The sequence below is a fragment of the Panthera tigris genome, chromosome B2, assembly GCF_018350195.1.
Source record: "Panthera tigris isolate Pti1 chromosome B2, P.tigris_Pti1_mat1.1, whole genome shotgun sequence".
Classification (NCBI taxonomy): Eukaryota; Metazoa; Chordata; class Mammalia; order Carnivora; family Felidae; genus Panthera; species Panthera tigris.
The window spans coordinates 2828177-2849475 of record NC_056664.1 but is presented as its reverse complement, the minus strand read 5'-3'; the positions used below and the strand labels follow the sequence as shown (position 1 = coordinate 2849475).

General features: G+C 47.8%; 3 protein-coding genes, 1 long non-coding RNA gene and 2 other non-coding genes across 6 annotated transcripts; 2 read left to right on the top strand and 4 right to left on the bottom strand.

Annotated features, from left to right (window-relative positions):
• The first annotated feature begins 1126 nt into the window (after positions 1-1126).
• Positions 1127-9285, top strand: LOC122238504. Its single transcript, XR_006217430.1, has 3 exons — positions 1127-1174; positions 8572-8711; positions 9111-9285. It is a non-coding gene; the product is annotated as an uncharacterized LOC122238504 (long non-coding RNA).
• Positions 2869-3294, bottom strand: LOC102962681 (histone H3.1). The gene has a single exon (XM_007074479.3). The coding sequence runs from the start codon at positions 3277-3279 to the stop codon at positions 2869-2871; it is 411 nt and encodes a 136-aa protein (XP_007074541.2). The 5' UTR covers positions 3280-3294.
• LOC102962961 (histone H2A type 1-E) lies at positions 4328-4748 on the bottom strand. Its single transcript, XM_042985501.1, has one exon. The coding sequence runs from the start codon at positions 4746-4748 to the stop codon at positions 4356-4358; it is 393 nt and encodes a 130-aa protein (XP_042841435.1). The 3' UTR covers positions 4328-4355.
• On the top strand, positions 5044-20373 carry LOC102971061 (histone H2B type 1-C/E/F/G/I). The gene is made up of 3 exons (XM_007074501.3): positions 5044-5460; positions 6382-6386; positions 20363-20373. Exon 1 carries the CDS (start codon positions 5080-5082, stop codon positions 5458-5460), a length of 381 nt encoding a protein of 126 aa, XP_007074563.2. The 5' UTR covers positions 5044-5079; the 3' UTR covers positions 6382-6386; positions 20363-20373.
• On the bottom strand, positions 10182-10253 carry TRNAM-CAU. The gene has a single exon. It is a non-coding gene; the product is annotated as a tRNA-Met (tRNA).
• On the bottom strand, positions 10640-10710 carry TRNAG-GCC. The gene has a single exon. It is a non-coding gene; the product is annotated as a tRNA-Gly (tRNA).
• Positions 20374-21299: the final 926 nt, after the last annotated feature.

Below are 21299 nucleotides of genomic sequence, written 5' to 3'. Positions count from 1 at the left end.
TGCCCCTCCCCCACTCATGCTCTGTCTCTCTGTGTCTCTCTCGAAAATAAATAAAACATTAACAAATTTAAAATAACTTATAATCTACATGTTTGCTAGTCTCTACTGGTGTGGAATCTGGGAAAAGGAGAGTCACAGAATAATGATTTGTAATGGTTTATTTAACAAGTGTATCTGACCATTAGAAATGGTACTTCTGGGGGCGCCTGGCTGGCTGAGTCTATGGAGCGTGCAACTTCTGATCTCCGGGTCATGAGTTCCAGCTCCACGTTGGGTGTAGAGATTACTTAAGTAAATAAGTAAATTTAAAAGAGAGAGAGTACCTTCAACAGGTAAATTTCCAAAAAGCGAGGGAGAAAGCGCTGCTGAGAGCGAGAAAGGACTCAGCTGTAGTCTCTAGCCCAGACTGCATGAACACCACACTTCCCATGCCCTCTAAAGTCTGCAGCTGGAGGTGACCATACCAGGTACTTCAAAGCAGCTTCAAAGCAGCCCTACCTGAGGAACCAAAGACTTCATCTTCCTTCTGAATCTTTTGGGGCACAAAGCTGGTCTCCAGCCTCTCTGGACAACAGCAAAAGAAAATCCTGCCGCCAACGGGGCAGTGGCTATGGCGCAGAGCTGTGGGGTGTGGTCATCTCGTCTAGACTGATGGAGTCCATTGGGTGACCACTAACTCTTCTGGGTGTTTTTTTTTTCCCCAGTGCATTGGTTATTCACTGTTGTGTAATGAATTATCCCCAAAACTTAACAGAAAAATGTATTATTTCACACAGTTTCTGGAGGTCAGAAAACAGTGGTTTAGCTGGGTGGTCTGGTTCAGGGTCTCTCAAGAAGAGTCAAGCTGTCCACAGGGGCCATGGTCACTTGAGGCTTGACTGGGGCCAGAGATGGCTGGGGCTCCCGTGGCTGTTGGGAGTTGTTCATGGAATGTTGGAGAAAGCGTCAGTTTCGTGGGCTGCCTGCATGTCCTCCCAACACGGCAGCCAGGGTCCCCCAGGGCAAGTGGCGGGAGAGAGAGCAAGGAGGACAGTACCTTCTGTGACCTCGTCTCCAAATAGCTCCCCATTACTTTGACTTCATGCCTTTGCTTTATCCCATTCACTAGAAGCCAGTCCCTAACCAAATCCAGTCCAAACTCAAGGGGAGAGGAATTAGGCTCCATTTTTTGAAGGTAAGAGTATCAAAGAATTTTTGAACGTGTCCTAAAACCACCTTTTCTATGCCCAAACTTAGCCTTCCAACAGAATATTCCTCACTGTTCCATAGACACTCTTCCATAGACACCCCCACCCCCACCCTCCGATCCCAGCAGGTGTCCTGTCTGAGGACCTGGAAGATAGCAAAACAACCTGACTTCTGCCCTGAGCCTTTTTGCCTAAAGGAAAATAGGCTTTCCTGCCCCTAGCTTTGCTTTGCTTTTTTAAAAATTAATTCTTTATTTTCCTACAGCCATTGGAGGCTTATCCAGGTCTTCCATCCTAGGGTTTATTGAAAGACTCTTAAACAGATCTACTAGCTTTGCCCCCTAATACTTGGGTACTTATGGAAAAGATAAACGTTTCTACAGCTAGTGAAGCAGTAGTTAGTGATAGGCCCTGTCCAAACCCCAGCTACAGTCAGGTTCACATCCAAAAAGATATGCAAAGGTACTTTGGACACTGTCAAGCTTTCTATAGTTGTCAGTATTTCATCTACGCACCGTGGGAATCACAATAGTGGTGATTACACGCAGGATGACAGGTGCAATGCCGGTGGCGGTGAGCACGGTAACCGCCTAGGGCTGAATGGAGCTATCTTGGGTGGAAAAGACAGCAAATCAGCAATACATTCGTTCAACGAGGATTTAATTAGCACCTGCTTTTACTATTCCAGGGATAGGACAGTAAACAGAGAGAAAAAACTCTGGCCTCATGACATGTATGTTTTATGGGGAGAGAAGAGTGGGCTGGTTGGCCTCCAGGCCTCCGGTGCCAGGCCCCCAGAAGCTGGCAGAGGAGGACCAGAGGGCCAATGCGCTGAACTTAGACTATCTTTCCTTAGCATGTGTGTGGAGGAGAGTAAACATTCCTGAGCTTTATCCTATACAGTTACCAGATGTTAGTGCTAAATAATGCGAAATGCCATGAGAATGGTCTGAACACGAAGCTCATTTGTTTGGCAAACAGAGCTACGGCCTCAGCCAAATTCCGGCTTTTTGCTTTTTTGGAGTTGTAGAAAAGGAATGGAATATCGGTAAGAAAACGTGAGGCCTGCACACCTGCTAGGTTCTAGGCAAAACACTAGCAGTGCCCGATTTTAACCTGGCGGCAACCGCCACGTCCTGGGAACCTGGACAACTCAAATCTTTCAACTCCATGGAAGAACTTCGACGTGCAAGTAATTTGTCCTCCCGCGTGCAGTGGATACACCAAAGTTGCACCGAACTCCACTCCCAGATTGTAGGAGATGGGGCGGGAGGTACCGTACCTATGCTGAATCTTGCTTTACTTGGTGGCAAAGTTCCTTTCCTGAAGGTTTTTTATCTTTACATCTGGAGGACTTAAAGGATCAAACAGTACCTTGGTCTCTGCAGTCTTTATAAACCGTCTATTAAGGAACAGCTTTCGTATTTAATAGAAGACGAACCCAGTAGGCAAGGCCTCCGCCACTAAACGTATTTAGCATAAAGGCGAAGCGACACTAGCTGGAGAAAAATTGTGGTACGCCGACCCCACTTCCCTGCTCTCTTCCACAAAGGCTGCACTTTTAAGTCAGTAGCAGCCCGGAGTACACAGCTTCTCTCCGTGAAAACAGAAGTGGCTCTGAAAAGAGCCTTTGGGGGAGGGGGGAGGAAGCGAGGGCGCCCGGACCAGCTTCGGGAGAAGTTTACGCCCGCTCCCCGCGGATGCGGCGCGCCAGCTGGATGTCCTTGGGCATGATGGTGACGCGCTTGGCGTGGATGGCGCACAGGTTGGTGTCCTCGAAGAGCCCCACCAGGTAGGCCTCGCACGCCTCCTGCAGCGCCATCACGGCCGAGCTCTGGAAGCGCAGGTCGGTCTTGAAGTCCTGCGCGATCTCGCGCACCAGCCGCTGGAACGGCAGCTTGCGGATCAGCAGCTCGGTGGACTTCTGGTAGCGGCGGATCTCGCGCAGGGCCACCGTGCCGGGCCGGTAGCGGTGCGGCTTCTTGACGCCGCCGGTGGCCGGCGCGCTCTTGCGGGCCGCCTTGGTGGCCAGCTGCTTGCGCGGGGCCTTGCCGCCCGTCGACTTGCGCGCCGTCTGCTTCGTGCGAGCCATGAAAGCGAAGCTCGCGCTGCGAAAACCAGCGACTGGAGAGTCGGCGCTGGGACCAGACTTTATACTGATGATACGATCCTGATTGGCCAGAACTGTCGCGGGAGTAACCTGATTGGTTTCTCCTTCAATCCTCATCTGAGTCCTAAAATCTCTGAAACCGTTTTGTTTTCCATGCTACTGATTTTATTTCCTATTACAGGAACAAAATCATTGCTGTACTCCATCCTAAGTTTACTGTTTTCAACAAAAATGCTAAGATTCCACCAGTGAAACAGAATCGGACCTGGAGTTTGTGGAAGTCAGCGCCTAAATTATCTTTAAAAATGCATTTTTATTTCAGCTTCTTCCCCTTCTCAAATATGGCGGGGGGTGGGGTAGCGGGAATTACACCAGAATAATGTATTCGTTAGTCTCATTTTAAATAAATTCCGCTTCGTGACTGCATAATTTAGATCTGCTTTTAATGACAGTACCAAGACCTGGAATGAAGAAGGTTTTACACTAAGTGACTCTTTGGAACAACCAGACTGCCCTATGTGGTGTGGGGAGGGGAGCTGGCTATGTCAGTCCAGGTTATCAGTTGAGTAGTTATGACACCTTCACTAACCGATTTTGATGAAATCAAGTGCCTTTTTGGATTAACTCCTAAATTGTATGCTAAATTTAACCAGGGTGGAGTGGTGAGATTAAGCGGTCAACACTTAGAGCTTTTTCAAATAGTTCTGAAAGTTTTAGGACGCTTTAATTACCAGTGGACCATCAGGTTCTGCTAGTAAGACTCGGGGTGGGGGCGGGAGGACAAAATAGACTTAATATTTAGAGTAGTTGCTGGAAGAGAAACATAATTCCCCAGAACACTGTGCTCGTGGGGAGGTGACCAAGAGGTATTTTAATGGCTTTATTGAGCAAACCACACATAGGAGTCAAAAGTAACTTGGGCAAACCAAAGGAGACTTCACGCATTTTTCTGAACCGTGTAAGTTCGACGGACCCTAAGTGTTCAGTTCTTCCACAGAAATGGTGGGTGGCTCTGAAAAGAGCCTTTGATCTCAAACTGAAATGTGGGAATCCAAACTTTATTTGCCCTTGGCCTTGTGGTGGCTCTCGGTCTTCTTGGGCAGCAGCACGGCCTGGATGTTGGGCAGGACGCCGCCCTGCGCGATGGTGACGCGGCCCAGCAGCTTGTTGAGCTCCTCGTCGTTGCGGATGGCCAGCTGCAGGTGGCGCGGGATGATGCGCGTCTTCTTGTTGTCGCGGGCCGCGTTGCCCGCCAGCTCCAGGATCTCGGCCGTCAGGTACTCCAGCACGGCCGCCAGGTACACCGGCGCGCCGGCCCCGACCCGCTCGGCGTAGTTGCCCTTGCGGAGCAGGCGGTGCACGCGCCCCACCGGGAACTGCAGCCCGGCCCGCGACGAGCGCGTCTTGGCCTTGGCGCGAGCCTTGCCGCCCTGCTTGCCGCGACCAGACATGACCACCTAAACACCCTACAGGCACTTGGCAAAACGAGGGCAAAACCAGCACTTTTTATAGCCCTGATTGGGCGCGAAAAAGAAGACTTTGCATTGGGTAAACTTGTGGCTTTATTTTCTCCAACGAGAATGCAGCTTTGGGAGTCTTGCGTTGTGATTGGACAGAACTAACTACTGACGTCATGTTGACTAGTCACCAATCAGGCCCAGGACTGTAACTTACACCTTATTTGCATAAAGGCTTCTATATAAAAAGGACAAGGGGGGGGGTTCACTGCCTACAGTGCATTTTTTTTCTTTTCTCCGGATTGTCTTACGAGTCCTCCCGATCATGCCTGAGCCAGCCAAGTCAGCTCCCGCCCCGAAGAAGGGCTCCAAGAAAGCGGTGACCAAGGCGCAGAAGAAGGACGGCAAGAAGCGCAAGCGCAGCCGCAAGGAGAGCTACTCGGTGTACGTGTACAAGGTGCTGAAGCAGGTGCACCCCGACACCGGCATCTCGTCCAAGGCCATGGGCATCATGAACTCGTTCGTGAACGACATCTTCGAGCGCATCGCGGGCGAGGCGTCGCGCCTGGCGCATTACAACAAGCGCTCGACCATCACGTCCCGGGAGATCCAGACGGCCGTGCGCCTGCTGCTGCCCGGGGAGCTGGCCAAGCACGCCGTGTCCGAGGGCACCAAGGCCGTCACCAAGTACACCAGCTCCAAGTGAGTGCTGGGAGGCACGATCCAACCCAAAGGCTCTTTTCAGAGCCACCTACATCTTCCGAGAAAGCAGCTGGCTTATTTTGTCTCGTTTCCTTTAGAAGTGTTGGGGGCTGGGTTCGGACTGGGAAAGAGCGGGGAAGAGCGGTAGGAGGCTAAGCCCCCCGCAAGAGCGGTTGGGTAAGCATTTAAGCTCATTGTCCTTCAACTTTAGTGTGGTTTCTTAGGCGCCCTTTGGAAGGTGGCCTTGTCCTCTGCTCCGGTAGCCGAAATTTCGCCTTTGTTATTTTATCAGTGGAGCCCCCGTCATTAATCCTTGGTTGCCTGCAGAGCCCGCCGATAAGCTACGCTACTTCCTGGGGAGGAGCTCCCTAATTTTACCACGTTCCTGAACTCGTGGGAATCATTTTCATCTCCTTTTTTTTCTTTGCTCTTTCCGAGACTGGTTTTTTGTCTCCATCCTCGGAGGCCTTAGGGTGCCGCGTTAGGCCTCCTTGTCCTCTTCTGCCATCTTGTGGCAAAAAAGCGGAGGCACGGATCTAAGGCTTCCCGAGGACAACCAATTTGGAGGGTAGGTGCAGTTACTGTTTGTCTCTTTACCCGCTGGATTTGATGAGTTTCCTTGACAGTCACTCGTGTGCATGATAGAAAGTCGTGGAGAGTATTGCCGTCTGGTTAAAGCTGTCAAAAGAAAAAAAAAAATACTCTGCACCCTAAAATAAGTTTTAAAGAAATAAGAGTTGTAGGGTCCTGCGCTAATTGCTGGTCCTCAAAGTAACAAGCGCTTTGTTTCCTGTGAACCTAAACACCGGACAGAACCCTCAAACCCCTGATTTTGCTGGCTGCTCTTCGAAGGCATGTCAGGATTTAGGAATAGGATTACATGTAAGTAAGTTGCACTTTTTCCGCCATGAAGGGGCCAGTATAGACTTGGTAACCCCAATTTTGCAGGTCCCTCTGCGCTTTTAAATATGTGTTTCCCCCAAAGTCTGACTCTTCCCCTCTTTGCAGGTAGACCTTTTCTTTCTAGATATTTCTGTCTCGTGCTCCTGCATCGATACTTCTACTGCCTAATTAAGTCCCACCATTCTACTAAAATGCTTGCGATAGTCTTCTGGTGTTGCCACAACAAAATACCATTTATCGTGTGGTTTAAGCAACATATATTATTTTCTCACGGTTCTGGAGGCTACGAGTCCAAGATCAAGGTGTGGGCAGGGTTAGTTTCCCTCTGCTTACACCTGTGTCCTCGTGTGGGCTTTTTTCTGTGTTTGCACACCTCTGGTGTCTCTCCTTCTTCCTGTAAGAACCTCAGTCCTATTGGATCAGGACCTTCCTTATGACTTCATCTAACCTTAATTACCTCTTAAAGGCTGTGTGTCCAAATACAGTCACACTGGGGTTTGAGAGAACACAATTTAATCCATAACAGCACATAAAGCCATTTTCCATGCTTTGCTGTCAACCTTCCAGTCCAAATTGTCTTTCATAAAACATCTACACTTAGCTTACAGTGCTGCTAACAAGACAGCTGTGCTGTTCCCTACGCTGGGGGTTTCAAATTAGATGCTCACAAAGGCCCAGCCCGTAAGAGCCAAACTGGCTGGATATTAGAAACCACGCCTCATCTGCACAAAAAAACAGTCTTCGCTCTTTTTCTTCTTTTTTAAATGTTTATTTATTTTTGAAACAGAGAGAGAGACAGAGCATGAACAGGGGAGGAGCAGAGAGAGAGAGGGAGACACAGAATCCAAAGCAGGCTCCAGGCTCTGAGCTGTCGGCACAGAGCCCGACGCGGGGCTTGAACTCACGGACCATGAGATGGTGACCTGAGCCGAAGTTGGATGCTTAACCGACTGAGCCGCCCAGGGGCCCCTCTTTGCTCTTTTTCTTGAAGCACATGGACTTTCCATACCAAATGTCATTTTCCCGGTTTTAATGGCACATTTCGCTGTTCTCTTGTGGATGCTATAATGCCAGCTAGCATCTGCCCATGAAGAGGACCAGCGGGAACTTCAGAGAACTGAAGAACGTGAGGCCTATGCGGTAGATTTCACCTACTTGTTGCCCTGCAGGGGCTGCGAGCCCTGGACAGCGACTCTCTCCAAATTTCAAGAGGATATGAGATGCATTTGAATATGGAATATTCTAAAATTTCAATACGGGCAACTAATAAAAAATGCGTAACATGGTGTGCGTGAAACAAAAACGTCTTAAAGCTCACAACCCTTAAACTCACAGTTGGAGATCTCTGGGCATTAGCAGAGATTCCTGTGCCCATGACAAGCTGTCCCTTATACATCCCCTGCCACCAAAGCCCAGATCCAGTTCCCAGATCTCCCCAGCTTCCTACATCCTCCACAGAAAAGAATCCATTCCTCACCTGGAAGGTGTGGGCAGAGCACAGGGTCTTGCACACTGCAGGCTTTCAACAGCTGCTCTCTGCCGATTAAATAAATGGATAAAAAGCTAACAGATTTTTTAATTCTTTAAGCTTGCTACCAGCAATGAAATAAAAGCGGTGAAAGGTGGAGTTATTTATTGTGGATTTGATAGTTACCTGGTTAAATAAACCCATTCATATCGAATTATGTTATGTTTGTCTTATTGTGATATATCCTCCTGTATCTACTTTTCTTTGGTCCAGTCTTTTCTTTAGTGACTGTCCCCGCCTCTCCTGTCTTATGAGGAATGAAAGGGAAGGACCGAAGGCGCCACCGCCACCGGGAATCCGAACCGGAGCTCCACCTCTCCCCTTCCTAGTGTGAATCCCTTCCATAAAGGGCCCACCCTTGTTCCCCTGAACCCAGCTCGTCTTTCTCATTTAGTCCCTTACTTCCTGCTGTTCATTGAAGTGAGACACAGACTCTCACATTCCGTTTAATTCAACTATCTAGTGAGTCACTGCTTTTACTTTATGTTATTTTTTATTTTACTTTACCTTCATACCTATGGGAGAAATAAGAACCAAACTGTCTTCTGATCAAACAAAGAAATATCACAAAGGGAAAGGTCTTGGGGCGACAAGGAGATTCGACCTAGCATGTTATTACCGGGGCAGCACATTGGTAAAAAGACAATCATTGGCAGACTTAGAATTTAAATGTTACTTTCACAGGTCATAGGACCGATCTGAAGTCCACGTGTTTGAAAATCTTTCATCAGAAATGTCGGTGGCCAGGTCCATTGATGAAGCCTTACAGGATCCATCCCTCTCTGTAGCAAAGAAGGGGCTTTCTCTCTCCCGCACCAAAAAGGGTATGTTTCGTAAAGTCTAGGTGCCGGTATTCCACTAATTGGTACCTCCTGATAAAAGCAGGCCTGCGAATGAAATGTTGGCGTGGAGAAATAAGAAGGGAAAGGGGATTGGTAATAAAATTACTATGAGCTGTCAGAATAAATTACCAGCTACCTGGAACTGGATGAAGGGGACACCAGGGTGGCCTTTCAGTGGTGCACTGTGGCAGCCTCCAGGTCACGTGGCCGCTGGAGGGTGCATCTTCGAGCGCCTTTGAATGATTAGGCTATTTAACAACTTGATAGAGATAGACTGTCAGTTGTAGACATTAATAAAATGCACATGATTCCGGGTGATGAACGTGGAAAGGAAGGTGGGAAAAAGTGAGCTGGTCCCAGTCTCTTGTCTTCCCCCCAAAGCTCATCAAATGGACACTCAGCTCCGCAAGAAGAATCTGGCTCCACACAAGGAAATTCTGCAGTTTGGAAATCTCTGTAATCTGCCTTAAAAGCCATCCAGTGAAGACAACGATTGAAGACCAGCACTTTGAGGAATCAGAAGGCTTGAGTCCCATCCACCATTCATCCCAGCAGCAACAGCCACACCTTTCTGGGTGTTTTACCAGATTGATCTTTTAAAATAAGCATTGTGCTATTTAAATAAAAGCCTTCATATGAGTCGTCCCCAGACTCTTTGCAAATAAAGATTATTTATTTTTAAAAAATGGGAGAGATGCACATCAAATTCATGTAGTGTTGCCCAGAGGAAGAGGATGGTAGGATTGAGGTGAAGTTAGAGCGCTTCAGTTTTGTGTGGGCTTCCCCTCCCACCCCCCCCCCCCCCGCCTTTAAATATAAAAGAGATTTCTAGTGAACATGCCACAATGTTAAATAATAGATCGATTTTGTGTGGTCATTTTCGTATTCCATAATTTTTTAAAAGGTAAGAGAAGGTGAAGAAAAACGTCACATATTGGTGTTTGGTGTATTAGAAATTGTAGCTTTTCACATATTCACCAAATCACCAAAACAGACAAAAATCTCCATTCTTGTGAACTTAGATCCCAGGAGGGAGAAAACATATACTATAAAATACACGGCATGCCACGTGCTAAGGAGGAAAACAGTGGGGGAGAGATTGTTGGGACAGTTGTCATTTTAAATACCTCAAAATGTCCTTAACTAAATCTCCAAAACTGAAAATAGCTCTTTACGGTTCTTTTGAAATCGAAGCCTAAAGTCTTGTGGTCTTACCACATGGTAGTCGGTAGATATGCGACCTTACAGCTGATGGTTAAAATGAATTCTCTCCTCTCTGACCTGGGGCACCTGACATTGCTTAATTAGAAACTTTTTGATTTGTAGGTTATTTTCGTCTCCAAAATAATTCCCCTGCCAAAACCTGCCAAAGCTTTCATTAGAGATGGTGGGGAAGTTATGTTCTCTGCTTTTTGTGGGGTTTTGTTTTTTGAATAAAAAAATAAGGCCAGCTAGCAGAGGATGGTTTCGATCCATCGACCTCTGGGTTATGGGCCCAGCACGCTTCCGCTGCGCCACTCTGCTCGACACGACGCAGAGGCTTTAGGAAGGTCTTTTATTATATTTTCCTCCAAAGGCTGCCAGCAGCTTTTGTATTTTGTTTTTGAGATAATTGCGTTTTTTCCCTTAAAGCTCACTCATCATTCATGCTTCCAAAAGGACAATGAGCCCAGGGTGCACTGACCCCAAATATTCTGAATGCAAAACATTTCATGATTCCGTCGTGAAAACAGCCGCGCCCCGCCTGCCCCGCTGATCTGAGCGGGAGCGAGTCTGCACCTCACAGTCCCACCCCGTACGAGTAGCCCCCCAAAATCCAGCGTGGGAGGCATCCTACGTCTGCACGCACGGGAGCGATTTAAAAATAATTAGAAAGGATCCAAGAGATAAAAACAACCCCAAGGGGCCTTTGCATTGGCCGGGAATCGAACCCGGGCCTCCCGCGTGGCAGGCGAGAATTCTACCACTGAACCACCAATGCCCGGTAGGAACTGCTCAACGCCAGCGCTAGAAATGGCCGCGGCGCCGCAACACCGACAACCGTGTGTATTTTTCCCTTAGCTCGTGTTCTGTTCTTATTGACTAGAACCCGGTGATGCCCCTTCTTCCCCTCTTTTCAGGAAAACCTCACTTTCGTTGCAAGTTCCGCGACCGGGAGGCCGGCCGGGCGGGGGCGGAGCGGTGGGACCTCCGGCCACTTGGTGGGACCCTCGGGACGCGGTGGGGGCAGCGAGGTCGCGCCCCCGGCAGGCGGTGCGGGCAGCGCCGTGGGCCTCCCGGAACGCGGTGGGGATGGCCCGGTGGCGCCCTCTGCTGGCCGCCACGGAGAAAAGCAACGCCGGGCTTAGGCGTCCTTCGGTTGCCATAGAAACCCCGTCAGTGTCTAGGGCACAGAGCTGTCAATGAAAGGTAATTTCCAAAAACCAAAAAACAAACAAAAAGACCAGGTGAAATCATAACTGTCATACGAATATAAAATTTTTGAAAGGTTTTTTTTTTTTTAAAGATTTCATTTAGCTCCTTCCTGAGATAACTGATGAGGGGTTACTACCCGTTCAGAGAAGTCAAAGAAGGGATGCCATTTACAGGTGAGGAACAGTGACCCGAATGTGACCCGAATGTGTCGGCGGAGTCGAAACCGGCTTTTCGGCGGTGGGAGTGGGCAGGGGGAGCGGACTGGGGAGGAGGAAAATGTCCCGTCACCAGACAGAATCCATCCCCATGTCCACAGACGCGATTGTTTTCTACTGCTACCAGTCACCGACAGTTAGAGTTTTAAAATAGGATCAGAATCACGTGACACAGACGGGTGTGCCGAAGTTCTCCTCTGAAGCAGATTTTCCTGCAGCTTTTTTCTTTTTCTGGGAGATTCGGCCAACTCCGAGTACGAACTTAAGGGCCCAACTCGCAACGTAAACACACCTTTGTGTTAAGAGCCCTGGGTTACTGTTCCTGCCCACCTTTCCTTACAGTCTAGGGTGGGGGTCCTTAACCTGTGGGTTCACAGACCCCTGTAGGACCGCCGTGAAACATGTGAACATTCTCCCTGGAGGCCTGTGCACACTCACATGCACTTGCGATTGAGTTCAGGTGTTGGACCTAGGATGAGCTCTCTTTTACCTGGAAGGGGGTCCTTCTTCGGGAACATACTGCTCAGGCATTCATTTCCACCCCTACCCTCTCCAGGTTTCTGCTCAGGGCCTCAGCTTGGACTGGGGGCAAGGGGCAAAGAGATATTTGTAACTGGGTATAGATAAACCTGAATTCCTTAAAATCATGCAAGAGACCCACGGGGGCAGGAAGAGCGGCCCTGGGATTTTGCCCTTGATGAGGGAGCGCGGGGCAACCTGAGGGCAGAGTGCGGCCTCAGGGCACCCCCACCCTCAAGGTGAGATCTGTGTGATAGTCCCTGGACACTCCAGGCTACCCCAAAACAGGAAAGGACAAAAAACAAACAAACAAACAAACAAACAAACGGTTAAACTGATAAGAGTCTCCACCAGTTTACCAGAAAAAAGCAACCCCATCAATAGCCTGAAGCCCGGGAAGTCCCTACTGTCTTATGTTAATGCTTTGCTAGAGGGAGAAACAACCTTAGCTTGACCATAGCTGGGCCTCCAGTAAGTCTTGAGCTTGTGAAACGCTCTTTGGAAACTCCCTCTGGACTCTTCCCCCGGCTCCATAAAGCGGTCACCCCCCTACCACTCCAGTGCAGCCCTCCCTGCCTGCAGGTCCTGTCCCCCGCTTTAATCAAATCACCTCTTTGCACCAAAGAGGTCTTCTTTCTTTCTCGGCCATCGGCTCTGGACGCCACGAACCCCCCCCATCACCCCAAAGCTTCATCAGCCTCAGCTTGCCTCATGCTCCCTCATCACCCCTGGCTATACTGTCTTTGGTCCAAATGGGCACATATTCATGTCGACCTGGTCACCTTGAAAGCAAGAACTTGCACTGAAGTGAAAGAGGGCTCCTGTGTCTCCTACCAGCACGAGCCAGGATGCAGGTGTGGGTGGGGGTACGTTTCCCTCCTTACCTCACCGGCTCTTTAGCTGGCCTCATAATTAGATCGACATAAGACAGATGCACCAGAGGCAAAAAAGTTAATTTTATACATAAAATTGTAAGATAAATTAAATATATAAAATATAAGACCATAAAGATATAAGACTCAAATAAGTGACCAAAGCAGGCAGCTTTTTATGCCTTTCAGGCAAAGAAACAATACATTTGGGAATCACTGACAAGACAAAGTTAGCAAGCATGTCACATTATTAATTATTGTATTAATTATAGTATATATCAGCATATAATATTTATTAATAATAATTGTATTAATTACTAATTATTACGTATTCATCTTCCCTATTGATGAAGACTGTGTAGGGGTCTTTCCTCTGTAGGGAAAAATAACCTTCCCTCTACCCTTCATTGCTCGTGGCTGAGGACCAGCCCCCACATAAAAGAGATGAACAAGAGAAGAACAAACACGTTTCGCAACAGGTGTACCTTATGCATACGTGGGAGAGACCGTCCCCGGGAAAACTCCCCGGAATGGCCCGGGCCACCCCCTTAAACACCATCTTCCGCTAAAAACAAAGATGTGGGCGTGAGGGTGAGGAGGGGCAGTTACAGGAGGGAACTAGGCAACCCACACGAAGGTGGTTGTCCAGATTTAATCTGGTGCCTTCCCCACCGAGTTTCCGGTGATTTAGAGTCACCTTTCTCTTCCAGGTGTAGACAGGGAGTCGCCCTTACGATGACTCACACTCGTATCAACGACGAGTCCCCCTTACGACGAATCTCCAAATGGAGATTTCTGTTATAAATGCAAATTGCCTCGACAAAAGGATATCTTCTCTGCTTTTAGAGCTTCTGGGTCTGCTTTTTCTCAAAAAGAAAAAAAAAATCATTTTATTTTGGGATGGATTATTCTGCTATCCTTCAACCGTGGTTTTCTTGTGATAAGGATGCCTTCCGCTCTTCTGGTACAGGGATGGCACCTGTCACATGGGGGACTTGTCCCCTGTTTACAGGGAGAGAGGCAGATTCAGAGAGACCTTTTCGTACTGCCTGGTCCTCAAGTACCTTTAATTTAAAAATATCAGTGTGTCAAAGTGGCATATTTTGACGTGGCCCATTCTGTTCCCCCTCCCCGTGACTCCCACAGACGTGAGAAAAGGGTATCTGGAAACGAATGATGTGCCACTCCTCTCTCTTACAGGCTGTGTCGAATCTATAGTAAACAGTATCAGCTCTCTTCAAAGTATCCTGTTAACATGGAAAAACAATCTTACCCAGTCAGGAATTTTCTGGAGAGCACCAGTGAGGTCATCTCCATCACCAGCCTGCAAAGCAAAAGGAGGTAATTTGTAAAGGACAAAGTAAAAGGACAGGACCCTCTACCTTGCCCCCTAAGGGAAAGTGACTTTGCCAGAAACAATCTTTTCTTTTGTCAATAACTTACTAAAAAAAAAAATTAAAAAAAAAAAATAATAATAACTTACTTGCCCCACCCCTTCCTTCCTGTAAAAGCCTCCCATTTTGTCCACCTCCTCAGAGCCCCCTCTACTTGCTGGGTAACATGCTGTCCAATTTATGAATCACTTAATATAAGAGCCAATTACATTGTTTGAAAAACCACCACCACCACGAGGCCCCAAATGGCATCACTTAGTTTTTTAGGGTTTTTGGTTTTTTTTGGCATCACTTACTTTAAAGCCCCGAGTCAGGAGACCAAGACTTAATAATCCCTAACCTAAGCGCAAGTTTCACTCCCCAAGAATATAATCTTTGACCAGTCAACATGGAATTTTCTGGTCAGAACTAGGGAATTTACTGAGAGACCACTCCCCCTTAGGAGGGCAACCTTGCCTAAACAACGCATTCTTTGCTAATCAATACCTTTCTTTCTTTCTTTCTTTCTTTCTTTCTTTCTTTCTTTCTTTCTTTCTTTTTGTTTTATGCCCTCTCTCTGCCTTTAAAAACTTGTATTGGGCACTTGGGTGGCTCTGTCGGTTGAGCCTCCGATTTCAAGTCATGAGCTCCCGGTTGGTGAATTCCAGCCCCGTGTCGGGTCACTGCTGTCAGCCCTTCTGTGCAGAGCCCGTTATGGTTCCTTTGCCCCTCCCCTGCTTGCTCTTTCCCCAGAATAAATATTGAAAAAACAAACAAAAAAACTTTCATTTAGCTCAGTGAAGCTCCCCCGTACCTGCTAGCTGGGATGCTACCCAATTCATGAATCATTTAATAAAACTAATTAGATCTTTTAATTTATTCAGCTGAAATTTGATCGCTGAACACCCAGAATCTCACCACTGCTCACCACCTCTGTCCTTACACTCTGGTCCCTGCTACCAACATCTCTTCCCTAAGTCATTGCCGATGCTACTAACTGCTCTCCCTGCTTCTGTCTTGTTTGTATTATAGTCGATTTTGTCCCTCCTCTATTCAAACCCTCTCACCCACCATAAAAGACAAACCCTACAGTGACCCATCCTTCCTTAGGGGAGGACAAAACTTTTCCTCTATCCTTTTAGGTTCAGTAGCTGGGATGTGCCATTTAAACTGACAAGAGACATTAACAGGTGAAAAGTCATACAGGTTTTACTTTCAACTTTATGTTCGTGGGGGTTCCACAGAAAAGAAACGAAAATGCCAAGGAAGCAGTTCGGCTTGGCAGCTGATATTCCGTTGTAACAAAGGGTGAAAAATTGTAGAGAAATGACCTGACCGAGGGAAGAGGGGTTTGGCTTCTAGGAGAGGTAAATTGCAGGAAGGAAATATATGGGGAAATTGATATTAGATAAGGGTTATTTTAGTAAAGTTCGTTTTATGCGCACTCATCTGGGTGCTGACCTTCCTTCTTCCTCATGGCTGTCAAATTCCCCGGAGAAGGGATTTCCGATAGTCCTCATTTCTCAGAATTTTCTGCGTTTAGTCAGAGAAGGGAGCTCCACGAAGGTTTCTTTCTGCCTCTGTCAAGTCTCAATTGCCTTCAGCTCAAAATAATCCATATGCTAATCTGGCAAACTTTGGGGTGACATGCGCTGATCCCCCCCACGCCTCTACTTGCAATCTGTCTCCCACCCCTCTCTCCCTCACCCACTTCACCTCACCCCTTTCGGTCACAGGTGTAGCAGAGGAAAAATACGTTTTCCCCTGTTAACCTTAAAAATAAAACTGCCAGTCGTTTTACGGCAAAAATGGGTTCACGTGGCAATAGCCAGAGACTTGCAATCTGGGACAATCAAGGCCATGAGCAAGTCTAGAGAGCAAAGGAGAACACACTGTTTTCTAGAAGACAGGGGGGACTTGGGAAGGTTGTTATAAACGAAACGTCCATTGGAGCAAAGTGAGGTCCGAAAGCGTACAGGCTCTTCATTGGCTGGGTTGTGACGGTCCCCTCGCCGGGCTGCTGGGGGTGGGGGGAGGGGAAGGGTTTTTTCCTCTTGCTGGGGTCCCAAAGCAGGATCCAACCTCCAGGTCGGTCTCTTCCCGTTTTTAGCTGCAGTTGGCCGCGGGCTGGGCGCGCTCCCTCTGCTGGCCTCTGTCTCCATTCAAAACAGATCTTTCATTAATTTTCACAGCCTCTGTCTTCCTAGGCTCTTGGTGGAGACGTCCGCATAATAAAGATTAGCCGGAGAAAAACGAACAAGTATAATAATGTGTGTACCGCCTGTATCTTGGGAGACACCCAGGAAAACTGAGTAACTCCCCAAATGGCTCAAGCCACCACCTTAAATACCTCTCCACCTGGGGCCCTAAGCCATGTTGGGGATGCGGAGGGAGGCCAGTGAGGGCAGATTTTTCAGGCCAAGTACAGTAAGCAAGGGCATGGTTATGGGGCAGACTGCAGTCGGTACCTTCCCCACTGATGTTTCTAGAGATTTAGGCATCCAGCTCTTCAAGGTACGAGAGGGAGACATACTTACAAAATGCAGGTTTCCCTTCTGAATGTGAATGTCTCTTACAAAAGGGTAACTTTTACTCAGTTTTCAGAGCTTCTCCTGTGGCTGCACTTTCTTAAAAATCACTAACTCGCGGGCCGCCTGGATGGCTCAGTTGGTTAAGCCTCTGACTCTTAATCTCAGCTCAGGTCATGATCTCACGGTTTCGTGGGATCAAGCCCCGCAGCATTGGGCTCTGCACGGAAGCCTAGGAACCTGCTTGGGATCCTCTCTCTCTCTCTGACCCCCTCTCCCCCACTTGTGCTGTCTCTCTCAAAATAGAGACACTTCAAAGAGAAAAAAAATTGTTTTCTTCAAAAACCCGGCTCAGTCTAATCCTTATGCCTGAGAGGCATGTTTTGGGGCGGCAAATACTGCTCCCCTCTGACACCAAACACACCCTAGCTTCTGGCAGCTACAGTCCGGACCAACCCCCTCCCTCCCCCACCCCACACCCACCATCCACCCCGGGGCCTCATGGCCCCAGGTCACTGCTGAAATGTCCCATTCTCAGGAATGCCTGAAAAGTGCGCCTCCTCCCTACGCTTTTTCCTGTTTTTTTTTTTTTTTTCCTTTAGCCTGTCACACACTTATCTTGTTTATTTTTGTCTCTCTCCCCTTTCCAAATTACACATACAAATCTTACCTCCCCGAGGTTTTTGGTTTCTCTTGGCTGTGTGAGGGAGCAAAATTTGCCACCCTCAAAAGTGTCTCTTTGGCATGTGGATTATTTTAGACTGATTATTTTTAAATTTTTAAAAAATTTTTGTTTATGTTTTTATTTATTTTTGAGACAGAGAGAGACAGAGCATGAGCAGGGGTAGGGGCAGAGAGGGAGGGAGACACAGAAAACGAAGCAGGTTCCGAGCTCAGAGCTGGCAGTGTTATGCCCAGAATTCGTGATCCCCAAAGACCACTAGGGAGCCGAGTCTGATGCAAAAGCAAAGAGCCTTTATTCGAGCTAGCTCGAGCTCAATCCCCTACCTGCACCGAGGCAGCGGTGAGATAACAGGGAAAGAGAGCAAGTTTCAAAAGGACAAAGGTTTTATTGGGGCCTAGGGGCAGTTGGTGAGGTAATGGCTATGGCCTCAGCCGACTGGCTGGGGAAGGGTCCGAGTCCTGTTAGGCAGGTGGGGGGGGATTACTCAAGGGGAAGAGGTGTGGTCAAGGTGAAGGACACAGAACAAGATGGAGTCGGCCGGCGTAGGCCCGCCCTTTCAGCAGCACAGAGCCCCACGCAGGGCTCGAACTCACAGACTGTGAGACCATGACCTGAGCCGAAGTCGGAAGCTTAACCAACCGAGCCACCCAGGTGCCCCATAGACTGATTATTTTTGAGAAACAGAAGATTCAGGAATTATTTTTGAGAAACAGAAGATTCAGGAAGAATCTTTCACCTTCCTTTCGTTGCCTAAAACGATTGAGATAGAGCAACTGTTGCAGGAAGGAGCTCTCACCTCCCCCCCACCCCTGCCCCCAAGTGGGCTCTCCTCACTGCCCTGGAACAAAGGAAAGGAAATAAAACCAATGGTTAACTGATAGCGATCATAGTCCTGCATCACCCGAGTCTCCATCAGTTTCCAAATGTCTCAGTAAATGACACGAAAAAGGCAATCTTATCAATACCCTCATCTTCAGAAATCTATAGTTTCAGTTTCCTGGAGCCCCAACATGACCTTCCCTTCCCTAGTGATATGGGAACAAAGGCAAGAAGAAAAGGTAAATAACTGAATTTCTGTATAACCTGCGGCCTGTTGACAAATACTTGAGGCAAATACAGAGTATGACGTTTCTCCAGGAACCCCCTCCCCTCTTAATGCTAACGCCTTACTAGAGGGACAACAACCTTAGCTTGACCGTGGCCGGGCCCCGGTATCTTAAGCACCCCCTGTAGCATATGAAAGTCCTTCTGGGGGCCTCCCTGCCTTTTACCTTGACCTCCCCCAAGTCCCTAGTATATGACTCCTCACGACCCCAGTGCCGCTCCTCCTGCCCACGGGTCCCGTCCCCATGCTTTAATAAAATCACCTTTTTGCACCAAAGACGTCTCGAGAATTCTTTCCTGGCTGTCAGCTCTGGACCCCCACCACTCCCAGACCCCATCATAACTATGGTATGATGTGAATTAGGTGTGGGAGACAGGGAAGAATTTAACAAAATCTGTTAAAATTCCTCTCTATGTCCCACTCTTTCCGAAAGCCCAGCAAACGTTTGCTTTCCAAACCTGTACTCTTTTTTATCTCCTTGTGAATTGCATTCCTTCCCTTTAAAGTCCCAGACTTCTAACTTCTCCTTGGTTCTAGGTAACATGTCAGCCTCAGCCGTGTGACTACCTGTGGGCCTCATATTCCTATAGCTGAACCACATTTGTCATAACCATTTCTGTTAATGACCAAAGGGGCAAAAGCAGGCCAAGAGAAAATGGTACATACAGCCACGTGTTTGGGGAAATGTCATGTGTGAGTGGTGGCGGTCCAGAGCTGACATCCAGGAAAGAATTCTTGAGACGTCTTTGGTGCAAAAAGGTGATTTTACTAAAGCATGGGGACGGGACCCGAGGGCAGGAAGAGCTGTCCCAGGACCATGAGGAGAGACTGACTGCACACTATGGACTTGGGGGAGGTAGAGTCAGAAGGGTGGCCCCCAGAGGGACTCCTATACAGAGGACTCCTAAGATACCTGAGGCCTGGCTGTTGTGAAGCTAAGGTTGTTTTCCCTCGAGTAAGACATTAACATTAGCACAGTGGAGAGTTCCTGGAGAAACTTCACTCTGGATTTGCCTCAAGTATCTGTCAATGGGCCGCAGGTTATGAGGAAATTTAACGTCACCTGCCGTTTCCTTCTCGCCTTTGTTCCCACATCACCGTGGAGGGGAGGGTGATGTTGGGGCTCCAGGAAACTGAGTCTCTAGGTTTCTGGAAATGAGGGTATTGATGAGATTGCCTTTTTCTTGTAAATTACTAAGGCAACAGGCTTGAGCAATAGAACCTAGAGAGAGGCAAAAGGGCCCACTATCCCCCCCTCCCCAAGCTGACCGAGCTGAATGCAAACAGGCTGGTGACACGACCCACCCTGAAAGGGCCACAGGCCCCAGCCTACCAACGGGCTGGTTAGACCAGGCAGTTACCAAAAGAGGGAAAAGCCCCCACATCCCCCAAGCTCCCTGTGGCCCCTCACCAACGCTTCGGGGCACACAGCCTCGGCTCTGCTGTCCTGCCCACCGCTCCCCTGCAGGGTACTCAGTAAGCTTCTGTGTCTTTTCTTCTGCCTTAGGCGCATCTTTTCACTGCCCCGGCCACGCCCCCATCCAACCCGGTCACCCCACGGACAATCCCATCTCCCCACGGACAACCCGGTCACCCCACGGACGATCCCGTCACCCCACGGACGATCCCGTCACCCCACGGACAACCCGGTCACCCCACGGACGATCCCGTCACCCCACGGACGATCCCGTCACTCCAAGGACGATCCGGTCACCCCACGGACAACCCGGTCACCCCACGGACGATCCCATCTCCCCACGGGCGATCCCGTCACCCCACGGACAATCCCGTCACCCCATGGACAATCCGGTCACCCCACGGACAATCCGGTCACCCCACGGACAAGCCGGTCACCTCACGGACAATCCCGTCACTCCAAGGACAGTCCCGTCACCCCACAGACAACCCGGTCATCCCACAGACAAGAGCAGATAGAATTGCTTTACCACCTTGGTCATCACTGCTCCATATTATGCAATACTATGGGAAGTGTGCACATTCTACTCAGAAATCGAGATCCGTGACACACATCTAACATTCCCTAACAATAGATACAGGTAGTCTAGTATTTGCTATGCTAAATAAATCCAGAATGGATTCTACTTATTTATAATATATATTTGAAGTCATACACTAAATACATTAAAAAATATACTAAATACATTGAATAGTATATTACATTAAAAATAATATACTACATAAGATAATATATTAAATAATCAAAATAAGTATACCATACATTAATAAGTAATAATATTAATAATTATTTATATAGCATATACTTTTATTAACATGTCATATATTTATCATATATTTATATTAATATGTATTTAATATATAATATATACTTTTAAAATAATCACAAACTGATAGTAAAATATTTGTAGAATTTTGTTATAAATCACTTTAAAACCATTATATCACGTATTGAATCAATTACTGGCTCAGTTTTAAAAATGTGAAATACCTCAATTTCCATCCCTGGTTTCACTGCTATTTCCTGATCATTCTTAAAGGTTACTGACACTGACTTTGGGATCATATCAAAATTAATCTCTGGTAGTCCAGTATATTATTTATTTGGACTTCAAAATATGAATGCGTTTCACTGGGGAATGTCTTCTCATACTTCAATCTATTCTCTTAGTGTTTTGCTTCCATTTTCCCTTTTAATTATAGTTCTCACTGATGGAGATAAAAGATAGGAACTCAGCAAAACATCTTCACTTTAGATATTAGCTCAGCAGTCTCTAAGGTGCGGTCCCCTGGTAGTCCTTACCTAGGCAATCATTAGACATGCAAATTTCCAGGCCCAGCTCTCCCCCAGACCTTAGAAAATCTGGCAGCTGGGTGTGTCC

Coding starts and splice junctions, on each gene's coding strand:
- LOC102962681 (XM_007074479.3), bottom strand. CDS start 3,279: ATGGCTCGCACGAAGCAGACGGCGCGCAAGTCGACGGGCGGCAAGGCC.
- LOC102962961 (XM_042985501.1), bottom strand. CDS start 4,748: ATGTCTGGTCGCGGCAAGCAGGGCGGCAAGGCTCGCGCCAAGGCCAAG.
- LOC102971061 (XM_007074501.3), top strand. CDS start 5,080: ATGCCTGAGCCAGCCAAGTCAGCTCCCGCCCCGAAGAAGGGCTCCAAG.